This window comes from Bactrocera neohumeralis, chromosome 6, assembly GCF_024586455.1.
Source record: "Bactrocera neohumeralis isolate Rockhampton chromosome 6, APGP_CSIRO_Bneo_wtdbg2-racon-allhic-juicebox.fasta_v2, whole genome shotgun sequence".
Lineage (NCBI taxonomy): Eukaryota > Metazoa > Arthropoda > Insecta > Diptera > Tephritidae > Bactrocera > Bactrocera neohumeralis.
This window is the reverse complement of record NC_065923.1, coordinates 16,111,363-16,134,445: the sequence shown is the minus strand read 5'-3', so window position 1 is coordinate 16,134,445 and position 23,083 is coordinate 16,111,363. Positions and strand designations below refer to the sequence as shown.

At 36.3% G+C, this 23,083-nt stretch overlaps 1 protein-coding gene across 1 annotated transcript; it reads left to right on the top strand.

The window, feature by feature from the left end:
* Positions 1-10,549: 10,549 nt before the first annotated feature.
* On the top strand, positions 10,550-18,988 carry LOC126761224 (major royal jelly protein 1). Its single transcript, XM_050477211.1, has 3 exons — positions 10,550-11,226; positions 17,940-18,554; positions 18,626-18,988. Exons 1-3 carry the CDS (start codon positions 10,693-10,695, stop codon positions 18,752-18,754), a joined length of 1,278 nt encoding a protein of 425 aa, XP_050333168.1. The 5' UTR covers positions 10,550-10,692; the 3' UTR covers positions 18,755-18,988.
* Positions 18,989-23,083: the final 4,095 nt, after the last annotated feature.

The following is a 23,083-nucleotide window of genomic DNA, read 5'->3' as shown; positions in this document are numbered from 1 at the left end:
GCTATCTCCAACCACTTCTCTTTATGGCCCTCCCAAATTATGTTGTATGTACTCTTTTGATGTTTTCGTCGATAACAACCTTTTTTGGGCGTTAACTGCCGTCACCGGCCGGTTTTAGGCGAAGTATTCTTTAGGTGACCAAAAAACATCAGTTAGGCGAGCTAAAGTGAGAAGGCGAATCATTCCTATCCAGGGTTGTGCGTTGAGTTTGGGACACGCCACGTACAAAAACACATCCAATGGAAAGTTCAAAACAGTACAAGTTATACCACGACGTTGACATAGTTCAACGAATTAAGAGATAGCGGCTACGCTGGCTAGGTCATGTCATTCGATTGAATGAAAACACTCCAGCTCTAATAGTATACCACGCTTTACCCGCCGAAGGAAACAGAGAAAGAGGAAGACATCTACTCCGTTGGAAAGACCAAGTGGAGTGGCTACACTTGGAATCTCTTATTGGCGCTAAACATCGAAAAAGAAGAACGACTAGCGCGCTGTTGTAAACTCGAATACTCGTATAACTGCGTAAGCGGTGTTTTCGCCAATAAAAAAAAGATGATGAAGAAGATGAAGAAATCAGTGTAATGGTTTCCGTTTCAATTGTCTATTTTTTCTTCATCTACCCAATATATTAAATATGTCGATCTTAGCACGAATATCCCGGATATGAAGCAAGATACAGATATAATAAGACTAGGATAGCAAATTTGAATGTAATTCTTTTACGCTTTCATTATTTAGCAACATTTCTTTATATAACATTTTGTCAACACTGTTGTTTCTTCTTGCATTTTTTCGGTAAACGGATTTTCAATCTTCAATGACACTTTAACAGTGGCGTAGCTACAACTTCGGGCGCCCGGGGCCAAGGATGTTCTGCCGCCCCCCTTTATCTATCTACCTACAAGTTTCATGAGGTAGTTCGAACAAAAGTGAATTTTTACAAAATATCTTCGATATTAAGTATATAAAATTTAGGAACTAGAAGCCACGCAAATTCTGAAGTTTCAAAATTCTCACAATACGGTTTTTGAGGAAATTGATAGTAAATTTACAAGAAATCTACGTCCTACTTTTATTAAAGAGAATGAAGAAAAACGAAGAACAAATTGGATTTTCGCCAGAAAAAGTTTTATTATACATTTCTTCAATGGGACTGGAAGCCTACAAGTGGTTAGCGACAGCTTTAAGAATACTACTCACTATACTTGTATCAGTTGCATCTTGTGAAAGATCTTTGATCAATTTAAATCTTACTTGAGATCGACCATGAGTCAGAGTAGACTGTCCAATCTTGCGATTCTCTCAATAGAATGTGAAACTGCTTCAACTTAAAATTACAATGATATGATATGTGATTTTTCAGTGATCAAACCTATAAAAGTGCATCTTTAAGTTCTACCACTATTTTTAAGAAAGATATAAGCCAAAAGATATATGACAAATTCAAAGACTGAAGAGTATTCGAGTAAAAATTAATATTTTTCATTGTTATTCCGATTATTACATTGTGAGTGTACAACTCTTTATCTTTTATAATAAATTTTGTAAAAAAATTTGTTGAAGTATTTTTCTGAATATTAAAAAACAGCGAAGATCGTTTTGCCGCCCCAAGACGTTGCGCCCGGGGCGACGGCCCCCTTCGCCCCTCCTAGCTACGCCACTGCACTTTAATATAATTTTGAAAAAAAAAAATATTTTCAAGTTCAAGTGCACAGCTAAAAATTGCGAAGTTTAAAAAAAAATTTAATTGTACCCAAAAAATATTGTGATTCTTGGCCTAAAGAAATTTGATTTTTCTTGAGGTTTTTGTTGTTGTTATGAAGTAATTTCGAGGAATTGTGCCTAGTTGACAGTCCATGGCCGGATAAAAAACAGTGTCCGTTCCGGTTACTTAGAACCGACTGTCGAAGGCATGAATTTTTGAACACGTCAAATAAACTGGTAGGTAAACTATATCCAGAACGGATTTAATATATGATCGCATTATTTGTTTACGAGTAATCGCTGCAGCAATTTCAAAAAATGCTGTCTCAAGAAAAATACGTTTAAAATTAAAGTGATAGTGCTCATTGACTTGATTGAACTGAGGGAAAACATTTAAGAATGTTGTAACAAAAACAAATAAAATATCTATTTAAAACTTTATTATGTTAACTTTAATGGTATAATCTTTCGAAATATTCAGAAAAATGTATTTTCTTTTTAATTTTGCTTTAAGTGAGCCCCTTAAAATCCTTCGTAAATACTGGCCGCCAGTAAAAATCAAAATGGAAGCGCTCATCGAAACGGCAATAAAACAAATCACTTTTGCACTCGTATTATATAAGTAGATTTACATATTTGGGCCCAAATAATTGGTTTTCATATACAAATAATATACATATATACACACAATATCTAAATAAATTGACAACAGAAATGCCTGTGGTTATTTGGTTTTGAAATAAAAAGTCAAACAGGAAGCGGATAATAAATGAAAATCGCAACTGACATTGTGATGAATAAAAATCACAAGTATATACATATATGAGTGTTTATAATATACATAAATATATGTACAGATGTATGTGATATTGTTTGATATTTTATTTTATGCTTGATCCGCCAATTCTTTTTATAGTAGGTACTCCATCGGCCATTCGTGCAACGCTTTCCACTTTTTACCAACATTTTTTCCTGATGATGGCTTTATGGTGCACATTTTATTCGAAATTGTTATTTTACATACACACATACATACATTCATATGTGATTCAATGTAAATATGACATTTATTGTCTTTTATTTTTGGAGCATGAAAGCGGTAAGCAATCGCGCTGACCCTTTTAGTTGTTGATGGCTGCAATAATGGAGGTTTGAGTTGGCACAAAAAAGATATCTCACTTAACTCACATGCCGCTTGTTGGAGTATTTTTATAAGAGACAAAACGACAATTGATTTTTGGTGACATAAAATATATTCGTTACTATTCGTCATATTCGCTCATACTTCTCGGACCCATATTCCTTTTTTGATAAATGGAAATCATTTCGAAAATAGCTGCGTAGGCATAAAACGAATGTGAAAGGAATATGTAAAGCGAAGACAGTGTTAGGAGCTCACTGAAATTTATGAGATTATTAGTTAAATTATTTCTTTTCGATAAAATCAGAAACGGAATAATTTTAAAAAAAAAAAGAGATTTTATTTTAGGAGAGGGAAATTTGAGACAGCTTAGTGAGTAAGGGATTATTAGTATGATAAAGGAAAATAGGGAAGGAGAGAGAGGGAGAAAGAAAGAGAAATATATAGATAAAGATAAATAAAAGTACAAGCAATCAAGTAAATAATTGGAAAAGAGAAAGACGTATTATTTTTAAAAAATGTCATTTTTTTCCATTATTTTTCAACTTTATTACGAAAATTCACGTTACACCAAGACCGCGAAGAGTCGATTCGGCGCTGTTCGCAGCAATTCGGATTGACGTATTGAACGACTTGGCACATTTTACGTCGAGGTCTTAAATTGAAAGCGTACAAAATACAGCTTGTGCAAGAACTGAAGCCGCTTGACCTTCCCAAACGACATTGCTACGCTATATGGGCTATTGAAAAGTTCCAAGAAGATCCCACGTTTTCGAGCCAAATTTTGTTCAGCATGAGGCTCATTTCTGGCTCAATGGGTTTGTAAACAAGCAAAATTTTGTATATTTGGGACGAAGGGCAACCTGACGAGATTGAAGAACTACCATTTCAGCCTGAAAAAAGGACGGTTTGTGTGATTTGTGTTCATACTTGTATTTCTTCAAAAATGATGCCGGTGGGAATGCAACCGTAAATGGCGACCGTTATCGCATCATGATAATCAACTATTTGTTGCCTGAAATTGAAGCTCATGATCTCGGCGACATTTGGTTTCAACAAGACGACGTCACTTCCCACTCATCGCATCAATCAATGAATTTATTGAGAAAACACTTTGGTGAGTAGAAAATTTCACGTTTTGGGACGGTCGATTGGTCACCAGAATCATGTGATATCACACCATGAGACTTTTTTCTGTAGGTATATGTCATATGGCCACCAAGATCGTGTGATATCACACCGTTAGAATTTTTCCTGTGGGAATATGTAAAGTTCAAAGTCTATGTGGCAATCCCGCTTCGATTCAGGCCGTCAAGCAAAACATCACGCGCAACATTCGCCAATTACCAGTCGAAATGCTCGAACGTGTCATTGAAAATTGGACTCAACGGATGGAGCATCTGAAACCAACCTTTCAAAGAGACTGTCTTCAGAAAATAAATGCCAGAGAATGTTCTTTCGAATGATGGTCAACATTCTAAATTAAATTTTAAGTTACTGCGTTTTTTCTTTAAAAAAAAAAATAGGGAACCTCGAAATAGATCACCTTGTACTATAGAAATTTTCAATTTTAAATTGGCCCGACTGCTGAGTGGAAATCTTGTATAATTTCCTCGGATTTAAGCACAAAATTCGATTACTCTTTTAATTCATTTTCAACATTTTTACTAATATTACAGTTATAATACAAGTTGATATCAAATTCAGGCACAACCACTTGAAGCAAAATCATTTCTTTCCAAATCATGACAATTGGCTCTAGTGATAAGCATAGTTGAAGTGATGTTGAAGTCAATGACATAAACGAAAAAAACAAAAAAAAATATTCAAAAAAATATATATATAAAAAAACAAACAAAAATGGAAAAAAAATGGAAAAACAAAAAACTAAAATGAAAATGGTATCAGTTTACGCCTAGCAGGTGACTCAATATTGTCTGATGTAATGTGATAGCTGCTGGGTTGCTTCACCGCTGCGTTCTTACAATGCATACCTACATACATACACCATAACGTGTGTGTACGTGTGTACATACACACACGCATAAGAATGTACACGCCGACTTATCACACGTTGCATCACGCAGCGCGGGCATTTGTTGGCTAACAGCGGGTGCTCCAAATTTTTGTATTTTTTTACCTTTTTCTTTCCTCATTTCGCTTTAGTGTTATGCTTTTATTGAATTTGATTCGTGGTGTGTTGTTTTCATATATATGTATGTATATATAAATAATATATCTATATATGTATTACTTAAAGCATAAATTTGACAGTAGAATTGCCTATCGCCGAGCGAGATTTCGAAGCATATGAGCATTTCTGAAAAAAATTTAAAATTAATTTTCTTATCATTTGACGCTTTCATAGCTATTTTTCTTATCTCTTACAAAGGCAGCTAACGATGTGGTAGGCAGTTTTCAATTTACTTTGCTCAAAAGCATTGTACAAATACCATTTCATCACACGCCAGCTGCGTCAGTGCGCCGTCTTTGTTGTTGCAACTATTTTCGGCACGCTGTTATTGGCAATATTTATTTCAAACATACATACACATACATATGTATATGCACAGTTATTTTCGGAATTGCAGCAGGCAAAGTAAACAGAAGCATCACTCAACTTGCTGGACAAATAAATAGGATAAACAAATTGTGAATGCGCTTTTCCGTGTGCATGTGGGTGAGTGTATTGGTGCATGAGCGCCTCAATGCATGCTATGATCTGGCTAATACAGACATTTATGTATGTATGTATGTGTGCGTGTGATTACATGCATGCAATATGCAGTCGCGCACACCCGTTATATGACCGGAAGGTAAACAGCTTGCCACACACACACACGCAGGCATGGTAATACAAACATATTCGTTATTGCAGCTCCGCCAACGTCCGTGTGCTGGGTCAATGGCAGCCATCCGACACGTACCGGGGTCATGTGCAACGCCTGGCGTGACCGTGTGGCTGCAGTGTGTGCCAAACGTCTCTTTTTTTTGTTTTTGTACTCCGTCTAGTATGCTACATGCGTACATACAAACATATTTGTACAGAATTCGTAGCGAGCATGCTCTGCGTGATTCTATGCAGCATGTGTATGAAGTGGGGTCTCGCATGGCTGTGAGATGTGTGTGTTCTTTTGCGAAAATAAATCTGTGCATGACGACGACATTTTGTACCGTAGTTGGATTTGTGATAAATGCGTGCAAAATTTTATTCGATTTGTCGTGCACTTCGTTAAGCCCATAAATTATATTTGTCATCAGAAATGCGAGCGCGCGTGTATTTAAGTGAATAGAGCAAGAGAGAGAGAGAGAGAGAGAGAGTGCGAGCTTTATAACTTTAGTGCATTGATGCAGTGCATGGATCCTTTTATGATTAAGGTAAATGTAAAGTAAAGCACGATTATACTTGCAATCACATTTATTATTATTAGATATTATAATATTAAAAAGTTAGCTTGTATGCGACGAGAACCAAGCTCTATTGATAACTTAATCGTTCTTTCTGCTACTGTAGCGCAAAAAAGAAACAAGAAAAAACGTTAACATCCCGAATCCAACCCGAAGCTAAAATATTCTTCTCAGTTGCATTTTTCTATAGTATAAAAAGATCTTTATCTAAATTTTGATCGCTCAGTTTGTATGACAGCTATATGCTATAGTGGTCCGATTTGAGAAATTTCTTCAAAGATTATACCGTTATCTTAGATAATAATCTGTGTCAAATTTTGAAGAGATATCTCAACAAATAAAAAAGTTTTCTATAGAAAGACTTGATTTATATTGATCAGTTTGTATAGCAGCTATATGCTACAGTGGTCCGATTTGAAAAATTTCTTCAAAGATTATACCGTTATCTTAGATAATAATCCAAGTCAAATTTCGAAGAGATATCTCAACAAATAAAAAAGTTTTCTATAGAAAGACATGGTTCATATCGATCAGTTTGTATGACAGCTGTATGCTATAGTGGTCCGATTTGAAAAATTTCTTCAAAGATTATACCGTTATCTTAGATAATAATCCGTGTAAAATTTCGAAGAGATATCTCAACAAATAAAAAAGTTTTCTATAGAGAGACATGATTTATATTGATCAGTTTGTATAGCAGCTATATGCTATAGTGGTCCGATTTGAGAAATTTCTTCGGATAATTTAGCCTTGCTTTGAATAAATATTTATGCCGAATTTCGTGAAGATATCTCGACAAATAAAAGAATTTTCCATATAAGCACTTCATTCCAAACGTTCAGTTTGTATGACAGCTATATGCTATAGTGGTCCGATCTGAACAATTTGTTCAGACATGGTAACGATGTCTACGATAATACTTTATGCCATATTTCGTGAAAATATATGATCAAATAAAAAAGTTGTTCATACAAGGGCTTGATTTTAATCGTTTTATGTTGTGGGCAAAAAATAGTAAGACATTTTTAAATTTTTTTCGAGAAATATTTATTTTTTAGGTTGGTATGACTGTCATGTATGACATCTGTGACAAATTTCACATCAAAAAGGGCATTAGTGTTCAGTACACGCTTGTCTTTCTGAAGTACATAAAGTTCATTCGGCGATTTTTACGGTGAGTGAAATTATTCAAGAAAGGGGTTCCATTACATTTTGTGTGCGGAATCAAAATTATGGTGCTGAAAAGTTCAGAATGTTGGAAAAAGCCTACGGCGATAATTTTTTGTCGCGAGCAAGTGTTTTTGTTTGAAAAAATTATTCAAAGAGGGTCCAGAACGCGTTGTCGTCGAACCATCCATCAACATCAACTGAAGATCAACACGTCGATAAAGTGAAGGAATTGGTGCTTAAAAATCAACGATTAACAGACAGAGATCTTACTGGCATCGTTGGAATATCGGGAGGATCAGTGAACACCATTTTGAAAGATCATTTGGGCCTAACAAAAGTGAAAGCACGATTGGTTCCAAAATCACTCACTTTTTTTCGAAAAACAGCATCACTTTAACGTCTGTGAAATAATGCTTTTTGACTACTAGCATATCATGAAACGTATTACTATTGGCGATGAGTCTTGATCTATGCTTACGACCCGAAAACACACAATCAATCTGCCGAAGATCGTGTCAAAAGTGTGTCGAAGCCGAAAAAGCCACGTCAAAGAAGGTTAAAAATCAAGGTTATGTTGACAGCAGATTTCGGATATTCTTGGAGATCGTTATCGAATTTTTCTTGAGTTAAAAGCGCAACGGGAATAAAATATATTTCACTCTTAACTAGAATTAACTGGTTTTTTAGTGTTTAGCAATGTGTTTCTACCAATTTAGCCTCACTGTTGAAATATTTGATTTGGTTTATTGTCCACTTTGGCAATTCCTCAAAGAATACATAAAGAAGAAGTCTTTACAGTTTCGCATAAATATAAACACTTAAACTCTAGCTTTTGTAGCTTTCGTAGCAATTAAATTTTGAATTAAAATCAAAGATTTAACTGCACTTTGAAAACTTTTCAGTTGCTCATAAAAATTAACACTCAAACTCGAGTTTGTAGCGTGTGTATACTTCTAGAGTGATGCAGCAAAGAACTTTCACTTCTGACTTTCATAAGAAATTGAGACATGTACAAACAAGATTGGATCTTTTACGACGTCGATTGGAGGGCACAAATGAAGCCTTTCATGAAAAACCTTATATAGACAAGAGAGCAACTAAGGCATTGATTGACTTTTACCATGAGGTAGGGTATCTCACAGAAAGTAGACCTATGGTGCACTAAGCTCCACTCCAACCATGTCACTTAATGCCTTTTTGCTAGTGTCCATAGATATCGCCGGAAGGTGTATGGTCGCTACAGTGGCTATCAGGCTCCGAGAATCTGGGTTTCTAAATGAATATATGTCGGAACATCCGAAAAAACGCTTTGACTTATAGCGAATATTTTGGATTCTGGAGTCTTCAAGCCATATTCTTGCGGTTTTTTCTCTGCCCACATACCTGTGAAGTAGTTGGGGTTGGTTGGAAGCCGTTGAAGAAGAGGGAGAGTAAGTGTCTTTACGTATGGGTCGAAGCTTGGGAAGACGGTTAGAGGAGAAATATATTATCAGGAATCCTGAATCTACTTCTGTTTCAGACTACTTGACTATTGCAGTAGTTTTTAAGCCGAAGCTGCTGTCTATAAGATAGGGGTAGATCTCCTTTAGAGAAGTATGCTATTCACTGTGTTATCAGGTCGAGGATAGTAGACTTGAGCTCACTAACTGTGCCGAAAGGGCTGGGTAACGAATGCCTAACCTCGTTGTCAATGACATCAGGTCACTTTGTGAAAAGACTAGCATGGATGCCAGGTCATAGCCGAATCGCAGATAACTGTGAAGCTGATGAGCTGAGAAATGGGGAAATTTACCCTAGCTCCGCTATCAGTAGCAAGGAAACGGGTCGGTGCGTTCCTCTCCTCATCTGTTCTACTACTAGATAGCTGGGCCACGCGGAAACTTATCCAGCGGTGGGCTACCATTGGTGCATAAGCTGTCTCAAGATCATCCTGCCCCATGATCGATCATAAGAGAACTAGTGAGCTCTTTGCTCAGTAAGACTAACCTCTCCTAGTTGTGGAGATTGTAAGAGACAATTGCCCTGTCGGCGTACATGGTTGAGAGTCTAACCAGACACCAGCTGCAGAAGTTGTATGGAAGGAGACAAGGTAAAAACATCTCAACACGTCCTCCTTGATCGGTTCGCGTTTGCGAGATCAAGTCTTAAACACTGGGGAGCTCACACTTTTAGGTATCCCACCGAACTGATGGGAATAGAAATTAGACACCTGAGTAAATTTTTATTGACCACAAGCCACTTTGCTCACTTATAAGATCGAATAAAGAAAATGTATGGCTTCACAAAGAACTGCTTACAGTAGTCCAATTATGATATCTGGAGCAACCATCAAACCTAACTTAACTTTATAGGTCGCAAATTAGATGCTTGGTTATGTAGCTGAGGACCCAACATTCGTCCCAGTATCTACAGCATTACTGGTGACGAGACGTAGGTTTATGAATATGACTTCTAAAATGCCCAGCCATCTAGCGAATGAAGCTCTAGAAATGAGCCGAAACCGAAAAAAAACACACCTGAAGTCACTGAAGGCCCTCCCCGCCGAAGATTATAGCAGAGTTTTGAAAATTTTTGTCATGTTTGCATTGACTTCGGAGCCTTTATTGCAGGTGATGGCAATTATTTGTATATAAATACGTGAAAATGTAGTTTTTTGGGCAGTCCGGGTCAATTTTGATCAGACTAAATTAAATAGCTATAATCTAAACTCAAAAGTTTATAGTCTTAAACTTCCAGTATTTTGGTTAGTTGGAGCGAAATTGATGAGACTTTGGCATACAATTAACCACTGTGCGAAACTAAATTAAGTCACATTTCGCAGAACTTTAAAATAAACAAATGCTTGAGGAAAAATATCAAGAATGAATGAAAGAAAGCGAAAAAAGAAATTTAACAAACTTTTGTGGAAAATACGTGCAGCCAGCGTGCGGAAAAATTTTACTGTTATTATTACTTTATTGTTATTACTATATTTTTGCGTTGCAAGAACGTGAGCATAACAAACAACTCCGCAGCACGAACACTATAGATGCAGCGCTGGTGCTGGCGCTGCCGGCAGTTTCACTGAATAAATAAGGCGAAGGTGCGAGCCCGTGCGAATAGTCTAAGTGAGCAGTTCATAAAAATCGGTGATAAACAAGCGTTTAAAGCGCGAGAACTACCAGTAAAATCACTGCAACGAGCAAGTGTAACAACATAACAACAACAGCAACAACTGAAAATAGTACCCTCGAGGGTCGCACGCACACACGCCAACAGACACAATGCAACTGCAGCTACACAACACCCCACAACAACAACACCAAATACCGTTAATACTCTTTGCTGCCACACTTGCCAGCCTACTCCGGCCCACACCGTGCCACGCTGCCTACTCCACCGACTTGCACGATGACCCTGCTGACGTAGCCGACACCGCTGCTGACTATGACAGCTACGGCCACCACAACAGCAACAAGTATGTCAGTAAATGCGACAAAAATCCAGTGGCCGCACTCACCTTCCAGCTAAGCGGCAACAACCTGCACTGGCCTTGCGAGTCGACCAAGAGCATTTACGTCCAATCCGGCCGGTATGTGCCGCGCAATGTGATCGTGACGCGCGCCCAACTGCGACGCGATGACGTCTTTGTGGCGCTGCCGCGCTACAAACAGGGTGTGCCATTCACATTGGGTCGCGTGCAATTGAAGCGGGGTCAGTGTGTGGCCAAGATTGCGCCATATCCGTGCTGGGCCATACAAGAGGAGGGCAATTGTCAGGCACTGCAGTCCGTCGTCGACATCGCTGTGGATCCCAATGTAAGTACATGCATCGTAAGGGAGTCGCTCGGTTGTGTCCGGCGTACTATCGGCGATGCCGAGGGCCCTTTGGGGTAATAAATCTAGTTAGTTATCTTATCTGCCATATTTAGTGAATATTTAATTTATAGCAAATAACTAGCATATGCAACACATACAAACACACAAACACATACATTATACATATATATGTATGTATTAACTCACAACATGCATATATGTGTGTCTGTGTTCGTGCTCTGACCGCCAATATTAAATTATGTGTTGTCGCCTTGACGTTGCAGACAAGGTCACAGCCGTTGGCATGGCGGTGAGCGGGGTCAGTCAGCATGCCACACAATGCGGCGATAGCATCTGACATTACAATTGCAAAGTTTTTTTTTTGCCGCTGGAAGCCATTGCGTATGCGTATAGAGGAACGACGGTCGGCCACTACTGGAAAAAGGGGAAAAATTCAGTAGAAAAGTTGTGCGAGAATTAGTTTAATGCAAAAAGGTCTGATGCGCCTGTCACTAGAATAGGCTCTTATCGCAGTCATGTAACTATTTTTGTTCTCTGTGTGTATGAGTGTGCGTGTGTGTCTGAGTCTAGTGGCCAAGAGGCATATGCTCTGCTATCGCAGACGAACCGCTTTGCATAGAAAAAGGAAAACTTTCACATTATCACAATTTACATAAATCAACTGCTTTTTGAATACAATAACAACGGAAAAGAAGAAGAACTGTAAACTTCGCCAATACCGAGGCTGTGATAAGCTTCAAAAATAAAAAAGTTTCCAAACAAGAACTTCGGTTGATGGACCAGTTTATATGGCAGCTTTGGTCTATAATGGCCCGATCTAACAATTTCTTTGGAAATTGTACCGTTATCTTGCGTAATAATTCATGCCAAATTTCGTCAAGATATCTTGTCAAATAAAAAAGTCTTCCATAACAGGTCAATTGAAAAGTCCCGAGCTTACCTTTTTAAAACATATTGTTTGGGCAAAATTCGTTTTTATTTATTCAACATGGTTCCTTTCAAAGCTAATACATTACTTATAGCAACTCTCTAACTTTTCGATACCATATTTGTAGCACAATTTGTCCTTTGCTTCAAAATAGACCACAGTTTCGGTGATCATCTCTTCATTCGGAGAAAATTTCTTCCCAGCCAGCATTCTTTTAAGATCTGAGTACAGGAAATAATCGCAGAGGGCCAGATCGGAGAGAACGTTGTAGGCGGAAGCAATTCGAAACACAATCCAAGAATTTTTTCCTTTCGAAAGACTTCGGAGTGAACCGGAGCCATGTTTCATCGATTGACAGATATTAAAAATGATTTATTATGCTTGAACATCTTCAAAAACTGCTTCGAATCATCAACTCGTCATTGTTTTGGGTCAAAAGTGAACTTGCGCGGCAACACTTTACATAAAGCTTCCACATACCCAAGTATTCGTGAGTGATATGTTCTGTTTATATGTCCAAAGTATCTGCTATCTAGAACGATCTCACTTTACGGTCATACAAAATTATTTTGAGAACTTTTTTGACGTTTTCGGCGGTAATAACCGTCTTGGGTATTCATTTTATCACATCTAAACTTAGAATACCAATTCTTAAGTATTTATTGAAGTCTGAAGCACCCTTTGTGAGAAACCTTAGCGTTACTTGCTGATCCACGATCGCCAATACAAACAGGATTTTATACAGTTTAAGATTTGCATCAGCCGTAGGTGAAGCCAGAGACCAACCAAGTAAAAATTATAAAAATATATTGGTTCTTTGAAAGCTTTATCAAAATTAAGTAATTAAAAGTTTTAAAGGAAGGAGAATGTCTAAATTTACCTTGTAAAATTTCGATAAATTCACACGGTTTCATGTCTTCATACATTCTAAATCAAAAAGCTCTTAAGCTTTTCGGAAGATAAGCTTTAATATCGGTATGGAAAAGAAAAACTCGATTTGAGTTTTGAAAATATTCAATTCAATATGATTTTGAAAAGCTTTTCGATTTTGCAAAGCTTTCAGAATTAAAAAAATTCGGTCTTAAAAAGCTTTTACCAAGGCGAGAATCAAAAGAAGAGCTCGAAACAACTTATGAGCTTTCGTGAAAGATGAAAGCACAAATTTTATTGCGTAAAATATAAATATCTCGCTAAAACGAAAAAAATACAACAAAATTTCCAAAAAAGCTTTATATTAAGATATTTAGCAACGCCTTTTGATTGAATATATTTCTTGGTATTCATAGAGATCGCTTAGAACTTGTTTAGCTTCCCGATTTTGAATTCAATATTTAATAGCTTGGTCAAGTACCTCCAGGAGCTTTTGGTAAGCACACAAAAAGTTTTTATATCATGAACAAAGTATATTAAGTTGTACACGAAGTTTGTAACACTCAAAAGGAAAATTCGAAGCATTTATAAAGTATATATATATGTATGTATATTAAAGAAAGGAATATATAAAGTATATATATAAATGATCACCGTGACAGAGTGAGGCGTTATAGCCAAGACCTTTATGTACGCAGAAGAACTATTTCCTGAGTTTTTTAAATCTTCATCTTAAATTTTGCAGACGTCCTTTTCTCCCCAAGAAATCGCTTATTAGAAACCTTCGATATCGGTCTACTATAGCATATAGCTGCCTCACAAACTGATCTATCAAAATCAAAACTTTTTTATCTGGCAAAATATCTTCGCAAAGTTTTGCTTGCTTTATTTTCCAAAGAAAAGGTAGAATACTCAAGCAAATTGTTCAGATCGGATCATTATAGCATATAGCTGTCATATAAACAAATCGATCAAGAACAAGTAGTATTTTTATGGAAACTTTTTTGTTGTGATTATGTGTGCTTCGTTCAACGTTTTTTTCCAGTTCATGATGTTATAACCCTTGTTAGAGATAAACTCTAGCAGAAATTTGATTTCATGTACTTTTTCTAATTTTATGTTATTTTATTTAAATTCGTTTAATTCTCCAAAATTCGTTTAGTTTTTTCTTTTAATTTTTATTATTTTATTTTAATTTATTTTATTTTATTTTGATTTTATTATTTTATTTTATTTTATTTTATTTTATTTTATTTTATTTTATTTTATTTTATTTTATTTTATTTTATTTTATTTTATTTTATTTTATTTTATTTTATTTTATTTTATTTTATTTTATTTCATTTTATTTTATTTTATTTTACTTTATTTTATTTTATTTATTTTATTTTATTTTATTTTATTTTATTTTATTTTATTTTATTTTATTTTATTTTATTTTATTTTATTTTATTTTATTTTATTTTATTTTATTTTATTTTATTTTATTTTATTTTATTTTATTTTATTTTATTTTATTTTATTTTATTTTATTTTACTTTATTTTATTTTATTTTATTTTATTTTATTTTATTTTATTTTATTTTATTTTTTTTTATTTTATTTTATTTTATTTTATTTTATTTTTTTTTTTTTTATTTTTTTTTTTTTTTTTTTTTTTTTAATTTTTAATTTTTTATTATTTTTTGTTAAAAAATAATAATAATAAATAAAATCGTTGCGACGTGCTTTTTACAAAGATTTTTTGCAATAACAAAAACATTTTGGCCGTAACTGACACAGTAAAATAACGGTAAACAACAGCTAGTACCAGTTATCATTAAAATCAATAAGAACACACCTTAACACGCATACATATTCACACACATACTTATAGCTGAAAACCAACATATTAATATTATTTATTTTACTTTGCTAAATATTTGCGCTTTTTATTTTACTTTATGCTCTGTTTCCTTAGACGCTTTTCTCAGTAGAACACACTTCGTATTGAACTTTATCGAATTATTTGCTTTTGTTTTTGTTTGTATCCATTTCATTTCAATTTAGTTCAGTCACCCAAACGCACTACAAGCGCGGCCACTTATACAAGCATACATTTGTATCTATACATATATATTTTAGATATAAAAATATGTATGTCTGTATGTTTACAGTTACAGTTAGGTAAATGACAGTTAAAAGTTGCAGCTCGAATTTAAAGCTTCAAATTTCATTCACATCGTCGGTCTGCCACTTTTCAGTCAATAAGTGCAATAAGTAGATTTTAGCAGTCATTGACAGATTGGCTGAAATCGAAAGCGAAAGTTTATTTAATAATGAAATAGAATATTTATGTTGTATACGCTGAGTATATATTAACTTTTCAGTGTAATTAACTTGTATGTGTTTGTATTTGTGAGGTCGCTTACTTCTAAATTTTAAATATTTGATTTAACAGCAAAATTCGTATCAACTAAGGCTCCTAGTAGAATTTCATGCTGACAGACGTAAGAAAGTATCTGAAAAGAGATGATTCTCTGCGAATCCCACTAAACATGAGTGAAGAAGTTTTTCAGTATAAAATTGACTAGATAAATTATAAATTTCGATTTACTAGACCTTATACATTTGTATTTGTATATCGACTTATATATCTAACAAATAATGCCAACCCTTGTTGGTGGATTTTCCTAGGTCAAGGTCCCAAGAATTCGTCATCAAGCCAAGTTTTTGCTTCCACAATATTTTTTTCCTCCAAAATGCAGTATTTTATTCAACACGCGAAATTTTTTTCACAATAACAAAAATTGCTTGCCTCAAAATCATATAATTCAAAAACTAATGAACCGGCAGCTGTCAAATTTATACACGCGTCTTTCGAAGGTTATGACTAACTAAAAATCATATTCTAGTAGCGTCATCTGTTTGTCAGGCCCGGAACTTTTCAATTGACCTGTTAAATACATTTATTGGCTATTTAAATTTCATTTTGTATATAAATTTAATTCAATTCCCAAAATAGACCACTGGGTACAGCGTTACCCTGCAAAAAATGCGCAATCCGCTGGGCTCGAAAATTGTGCTAATTTAGAATAGCTCCAACTACGCTGACAATTACGTAAAATATTCAGATTGCTGACAACGAAATTGCGGAGGCAAGAAATTTTCAATTCAGTTATGTGCAATTTCATGGCATAATATTCAATATATTCCCGCTATTGCATGCAAAAACAATTGCAAGTGCATACATATATATTACATATATGTGTGTGTGTGTTTGTATGTCAGCATGCCGCTATATTTCGACACGCTGCGTTGGCCGTAAATCATAGCGCGGTGTGTGGGTGTGGCGTTCATAATTCGCTGCTCGTTAACTGTATGCAGCCATTTGGCCACAACGCCAATGACAACGGCAGCCAGCATTCAAACGGACTGACGTTCGGCCAAATGTCGCTGTTCTGTGTGGAAAATGCACAAATATTATTATATGAGCGTGGCAAGTGCACACAAATATACATTTTATTACAAAATATGCGAAAATGTATGAATGCAAGCAATTGTGGGTTATACAAGCACACACATATGCAACTGTGTGAGGGGGTGTACTTGTGGGTATTTGGACACGTTTAAAGCATTATTGCAAAATTTATAACTTTAAATATTAGAAAAATAATAAGGAAAATATTTTTGTCGATTTTTAGTGTGATAATGGAATTATTGGTTAATTAGAAAGCGAATTTGACATTATGAGGTGAGAGCATTGTGAATAAAAGAGGATTTGATGGGCCAATTCGTATGGCAGCTATATGCTATATTGCGCCAATCTGAACAATTTATTCAAAGATTATAACGATGCTTTGGATATTAATCTGTGTCAAATTTGGAGAAGATACCTTGACAAATAAAAAAGTTTTCATTACTAGTAGTTGATTTGTATCGATCAGTTTGTATCGCAGCTATATGCTATATTGGTTCGATCTGAACATTTTGTTCGGAGATTGTAGCGATGCTTTGGATATTAATATGTGCCAAATTTGGAGAAGATACCTTGACAAATAAAAAAGTTTTCCATACTAGTAGTAGATTTGGATCGTTCAGTTTGTATGGCAGATATATGCTATATTAATCTGATCTGAACATTTTGTTCGGAGATTATAGCGATGCTTTGGATATTGATCTGTGTCAAATTTGGAGAAGATACCTTGACAAATAAAAAAGTTTTCATTACTAGTAGTTGATTTGTATCGATCAGTTTGTATGGCAGCTATATGCTATATTGGTTCGATCTGAACATTTTGTTCGGAGATTGTAGCGATGCTTTGGATATTAATCTGTGCCAAATTTGGGGAAGATACCTCGACAAATAAAAAAGTTTTTCATACAAGAACTTGATTTGGATCGGTCAGTTTGTATGGCAGCTATATGCTATATTGATCCGATCTGAACAATTTATTCAAAGATTATAGCGATGCTTTGGATATTAATCTGTGCCAAATTTGGGGAAGATACCACGACAAATAAAAAAGTTGTTCATACATGAACTTGATTTGGATCGGTCAGTTTGTATGACAGCCTTGTGCTATAGTGGTCCGGTTATAGGGCTCATCCGAAGAAAGGATCGGCAGAAAAATAACTCCAATAATCAGATTTAAAGTACTGACAAAACGTCTTTAATCCACTACAGGATCTGCTTAGGTGTTTAAGTTCTATTTCCGCCAGCTGGTTGTCTAAAAGTGCTTGATCCAAGGTATTTTAGCCTTAGTCATAAGACATGGTAAAATTGAAATATATAGTATAATGAAACGTTTCTAACTAGAGAAAATATAATACAATACTACCTTTTTCCCAAGCTAGCTCATTTTGATCTTAAACTCCACATATTTAATTTTATCCCATTTTCATCTTATTTCAGGGTCTCCTCTGGGCTTTGGACGTAGGACTTGTGAACACATTGGAACAACCGATACGCCGTTGTGGACCGAAAATCGTAGCAATCAACACGGCTGACAACAAAGTAGTAAAAATCATCGACATGAGTGATCTCGTAACGTCTGAGTCCCGCCTGCAGTTCATAGTGGTCGATTACTCCAAGGACAACAAGCCGTTCGTATATGTTGCCGACGCAGGAGCACGCAGCATACTCGTCTACGATATTGCTGGCGGCAAACCGTATCGCATCGTTTTACCCAAAGCCACTGCCCCAACCACCACCGATGTGCTTTACATGGCGCTCACCGCCACACCGGATGGCACATCGACACTCTACTTCACGTATCTGAGCTCACCACGCCTATACTCCATACGCGGTCAGTATTTGCGTGTTGGACAGGGTGCCGGTTCGATTGTCGATGTGGGCGCCAAGCCTTATGGCAAGCAAATGGTGTTGCTCGGCGCCGATGGTGGCACAAACTTGTTCTTCCGTTACAAGGGTGAAAACGACATATATATGTGGAACTCGGAGACTTGCTTCAAGGCAGCCAATTTAAAAGATGTACAACATGGCGGTGATTGTCGTCTGTCGACACAGGTTGGTTGTAATTTTAATAGTGATTTGGGGGCGGTAATGTTAAATTTTGTACTTTTCTTCTTAAACTTCAGGTGCTACCCGGTCACAGGCGGTTCATGTGGGTTTTGGAGAGTAATTTCCATGATTTCATTTCGGAGCGAACGGGTTGTAATGGCGCATCGATTGTTCTGCATCCCGTAGTGCGCGAATGTGATGACTGAGGGTCGAAATGTGGATGTAGTTTTAAGTGAATTGTTTGAAGTTTTAAAGGAAATATTTTTTTTTTTAGTTTGTAAATTATGTCCGTCTATATATTAAGCATCTCATTTTTGTCCGATTTTCTTAAAGCAAGGTATTTTAATTTGATTTTTGAATCCATTTTTAGTTTTCTTATTGCTATTTTTTCGAACTGTCGTCACTATCTACCTTTTCTTTTTCCAATTCTTATTGACCTGTTGGACATTTTTAAAGAATATTTACTTAAAAAAATATTTTTTAATATTATTTAAAATAAATATTTAATGTGATTTAATAATATTTGGGTTTTAATATGGAGATATAGAAGAAATAGAATCTAAATTAATCAAAAAACTTTAATATTTTCGAAACCTTTAGTAAAATATAATCACCGACTGGGAAGATCGTTAGTTAAAGCCTAAGAAAGGTATGAAGGTACTTAGATCACTTTTAGAAGAAAGTATGTAGCATTATTTGGGAACCTTGCGCTATTATGTTAACCTCTAGAACTCTAGGATTTGAGCTCGGTAAGCCCTGGTCAACAACCAGAACAGAGTGCCGTAAGAGGTCCTCTAAACTAATTACTCTTGGCAAAGTTCCTCACGCCGCACATTTTGGGGTTCTTATAAGATGGGTTTTGGGAAAACTATGAAGGAAGATGGAATTATTTATGCATTTTTCTCTATAGTCCAGCTTTTGCTACACTGAAGTTGCAATACCTATGTAGATACACCTTCGGCAAACCTAGTGGTTCGCATTGATATTAGTCGCTTCAACAAGTTTGTAGTAAAAGGGTCTGATGATTCATATCTAGGAGTTTTGGGTATTACAAAGTACCTGTATTCACAGACGTCGAAGCGGGATCTTGGGTTATCTTTGGTGCAAGGAACAACCCGACGAACTAACCTGTCCAAACTTGTTAAAATTTTACTTTTTTCTGGAATTATTTTCTAGATAGTGATTATTTTGACTAGACTTAAGAAATAGCGTTACACAGAAAAAGAACTTTGGTTCCTATTGACTTTTTGTTCTTTTGGAATACAGCATCGCATCTTCCAATAGTTGTAACTTCACTTTGGTACAACGCTTGGAAATTGTCCAAGATTATTAGACAAATTCACGTTCTTCGGTGAGTACAATTAGAGCTCTTTCTTCAAGCAAATTGTCGCTATTGGGCTAAGTCAAATCAAATCCTCGTTAGGTTCAAAAAACGGTAGTGTAATGCGGAGTGTGGTATTGTCCAGCAAATTAATGTACGATCAAGTAAAAAATGTCCTTCATCCCTTTCTTACCTTTAAATATGTAATCTACGACTGACTGACGACTGACCAACGGAAGAGCAAGAAAAAACATGTCAAATGGATTTAGTACGTTCCGACCGAACCCGAGAAAACAGTATCAAAGTTCTTCTGTCGGGAGCTCTCAATCAACTCTTGTTTCTGACTGTATCTTTCAAGCAGAAGTGCAGCTTCTTCTAGGGAGCTATGCATCCACTCCGATAGCAGAGCTGTTATATAAGCTTTAACTCGCTGACAGTAAGCTTAAACTATTCCAGGAGTGCATGACCTCACTAGCATAGTCTCATCATGCTACTTCCAAATTAAACTTTTCTGGGTGTCTGGGCACAGCGGAATCCTCGGAAAGTACCAAGCCGATAAGCTCGCTTTAAAGGGCACTCTAACCCATGTCCCATTAGGAACGGAACGATCAGCTAGTTCAGTAAACGTTGGTCAGCAACCAACACTTGTGGGATTGCGGAAGTCTTCTGGCCCAGGATGGAACTCAAAAGATCCATGGAGCTATTAGCAAGCTTCGTATGGCCGCGTCGAGTCTCTAGCAATCCAAGTAGGATCATTCCTGATCTCACGAATGTCAGCCTATTTACCTAATCAAACATATAATACTACAACTGGCTTTAAAGAATTGGATCTGATAGCTTTATTACTGATTAAATGATTATTAGCAAAAAATTTAAGACATTTTCCTTTAAGGTCTCTGATTTTATTCACATCCACTTTCACTTAACTACAATTACAACAAACCTGCCACAAAAAATCATGTTCCATCAAATTATGCACAGGTTGCGCCATTGAATAATGAACCTTGGGGGCATTTAAATAGCGTTGGTACTAATTTTCCACTGGTGGCGCTAAGCTCACAGACGTAGTATATACTGGCATCACCAGGCCATGCGCCCTTATCACCGGCGGCAGAGCAACTAACAGCCGGATTATTGCAAGCTACGGTGAAGGCGAACACACAGCCTTGCTGATTAACCGAATACCGTTTAAGGGGACCGCATCTACGGCGCGTATATGTACCGCTGCTAGTGCAATCATAGAAATTTCGGCAGTCGTATGGATCGGGAAAGCGACCGGTCGTTTGGCATTTAAATTCGGACGTGGTGGCTACACCAAAACCATTGGAGCTAAAACCATTGAAACCAAATCCATTGGAGCCAAAACCAAAACCACCGGCGCCATTGCCTTGAGGTAGAAACCACGCCTGTGTTGAAGTGGTGATGCAGACTGTAAGAAGAAACTGTAAAAAAGAGGTGTTTAAATGCCTTAACATTTAAATGATGGTCGTAGAGAAATAGCCACTTACCGAAATCCAGAGTTTCGCGAAGAAAGTGTAACCCATTTTGCGTGATCCCAACTGTACGAGTAGTGTGAGCTCAAGCTAGTAACTCTCCAATTAATGGGTTCGTGGATTTTGATTCGCTTTTATGGCAAATTAAATTAAATTAGTTATTGTTATATTGCCAAATTTATCTGAACATGTGTCGAGATTAACAGTTATACAATTTTTTTGTGATTAAAAATATTAATTAATTTTGTATAACTCAGACTGTACTCATTCGGGTATACAGGGTCAGATGAGATATTGCCACAACGTTCGACATGATTCGATTGTAGGTAAAATAAGTATTTATGGAACCTACAGTTTAGAAAGTTGAAGAAAGGAGTACACATCAAGTTTAAGGATAAGTGTATGTGAATGTCATGAGATCCACGAAAAAAAAATCCGTGAAAATAACCTCTTTGAGACTTTATTGGAAATTAAGTTTGGGAAGGTCCCTGAGAAACAGCTAATCTGTCACAAACCATTGAAAAGCTGTCAAAATATCTCTAGTGAACCCGGTATTCTTACATAATTTGAGCAGTATAATGTCACAGCGTTATGATCCAGTCAGAAATGAGGGAAATGTTGGAGAAGATGACTATGGAGAAGAGAAACGTGATGGCGTTCATACGGCAGTCGGGTCTACGTAACCAGAATCATCTCGGCAGAATTCTGCCACTGCAACAACAACAAGATTGTTGTGATATGGACGCCAGATGGATCCCCGTGTAGTAGATGCTGGAAAGGATGGGGATAGGGAAGATGAGTGCTATGATTTTGGCATCGAAGTTGGTTCCGATTTAAGTAATGTCGGTGAGGATAACGGTTCAGTAGATGGCGGCGATATTATTAGCATTAGAACGGCTTTCGGTGTAGGAAATATCAATAATACTAGGCAACTTCAACAATCACTATCCTTACCGCAACGTCCAGCCTAATAACTCCCTTACTTCTGGACCAACGATTGCGAGCTCTGGTTCATTCAGGTGGAGACACAGCTTGGGTCACGAAACATCAGGAATGACCACACCATTTACCAGGCAGTCGTCGGTGCCTTGGAGTACTCTGGGGTCTACGACATCATCCGGGCACCACCAGCACAAGATAAGTGTACCTATCTAAAAACTAACCTTATTTATCGAAGAAAAACATGCACTTTCACCGATTTTTATACCACAGGCCAACTTTTTTTCTAAGTTTATTATAATTATTTCCGTTATACTTATTTTATTAATATAAATAACTGATGGAAGATAATTCTCGTACTCTTAAACTCTTAACCGACAATTACGACAGGTTTAAAATCTAAAAGTTACTGATCCATGCGAGGTTAAATCTCGGAAAGAGATTGTCTTATCCCGAATCGACCCCGACATATCAAACATATAACCAGCTAACCCACATCTGACAGTCCTTTCCCTATGATCCGTCCCTGTGGAAACGGCACGGGGCTACCATTGGATGACCTCGTTGATAATTTATCTGAACCTTACCTCCCTAACAGGGACTATATAACCGTTATAACAACAACAAGTTTAAAGTCCACAGCGGCTTTGAAGCTACACAAGTTTCCTGTCCAATCTCCACATTATATATGTATATAATCAGCCCTCGCACAAAAAAGTAAGTACGATTTTATAGCAAATCCTTTATTTTATTTACTACTCAAAATATACAAGTATAAACAA

Coding starts and splice junctions, on each gene's coding strand:
- LOC126761224 (XM_050477211.1), top strand. CDS start 10,693: ATGCAACTGCAGCTACACAACACCCCACAACAACAACACCAAATACCG. Junction 11,227..17,939: donor ACATCGCTGTGGATCCCAAT/GTAAGTACATGC, acceptor ATCTTATTTCAG/GGTCTCCTCTGGGCTTTGGA. Junction 18,555..18,625: donor ATTGTCGTCTGTCGACACAG/GTTGGTTGTAAT, acceptor CTTAAACTTCAG/GTGCTACCCGGTCACAGGCG.